Consider the following 664-nt stretch of genomic DNA (forward strand, 5'->3'; position numbering starts at 1 on the left):
TCCACCATTGCACGTTCCTCCAACATAAGCGAGCGTACGTCGCTGAAGCATACGCGAATCCGCAAAACTCCAAGGTAGGAACACTGCTCACCGCGGCGCATAATCGGCAGGGTTATACTGATAGGCGTGCGGGCCCGTGACGCGGTGCTGCCCGGGGTCGAACTTTTGCACATCAGGAGGGTAATACTGCTGCTGCTGCTGCTGCTGCTGCTGAGGCGGACGATGCTCCTCCTGCGTCTCGGGATGCGTCGACAGCTCAGAGGCAAAGCCCTTGTGGTCGAGGGCCGGGGACGCGTAGCCCGTGTTCTGGCCGCTGCTGGCCTCGGAGGAGATGGACGTTGGGCGCGAGGAGGCCGTCAGGCTGGGACTCGCCTGGCCGGGGCCCGACTGGTTGGGGTTCTGGCCCGACCAGCGGAAGGCGTTGGCTGTAGGCGAAGGCTGGCCGGGCGAGGGCTGGGGGTGGTAGAAGTTGCCCGGGAGCTCGGCGACGAAGGCGGTCTGCTGGGGCGCGTGGTGCTGGGTGGGCAGCTCGGCGTACTGGGTGCCGTGCGCGTTCTGCGTGCCCTGCGACGACGAGGTGCCGGGGTGCTGGCCTGGCGGCGGTGTGGCTGCCATGTAGGTGCTGGCGCGGGTCTCGGTGTAGTGGATGTGGGGGGGAGGCGGG

General features: G+C 67.3%; 1 protein-coding gene across 1 annotated transcript; it reads right to left on the bottom strand.

The window, feature by feature from the left end:
- Window positions 1-87: 87 nt before the first annotated feature.
- VDBG_02689 (conserved hypothetical protein) lies at window positions 88-615 on the bottom strand (the record flags this gene model as incomplete). Its single annotated transcript, XM_003006504.1, has 1 exon — window positions 88-615. The coding sequence occupies one exon, from the start codon at window positions 613-615 to the stop codon at window positions 88-90; it is 528 nt and encodes a 175-aa protein (XP_003006550.1).
- Between the last annotated feature and the right edge of the window lie 49 nt (window positions 616-664).

This window comes from Verticillium alfalfae, genomic scaffold (genome assembly GCF_000150825.1).
Source record: "Verticillium alfalfae VaMs.102 supercont1.3 genomic scaffold, whole genome shotgun sequence".
NCBI classification, from domain to species: domain Eukaryota; kingdom Fungi; phylum Ascomycota; class Sordariomycetes; order Glomerellales; family Plectosphaerellaceae; genus Verticillium; species Verticillium alfalfae.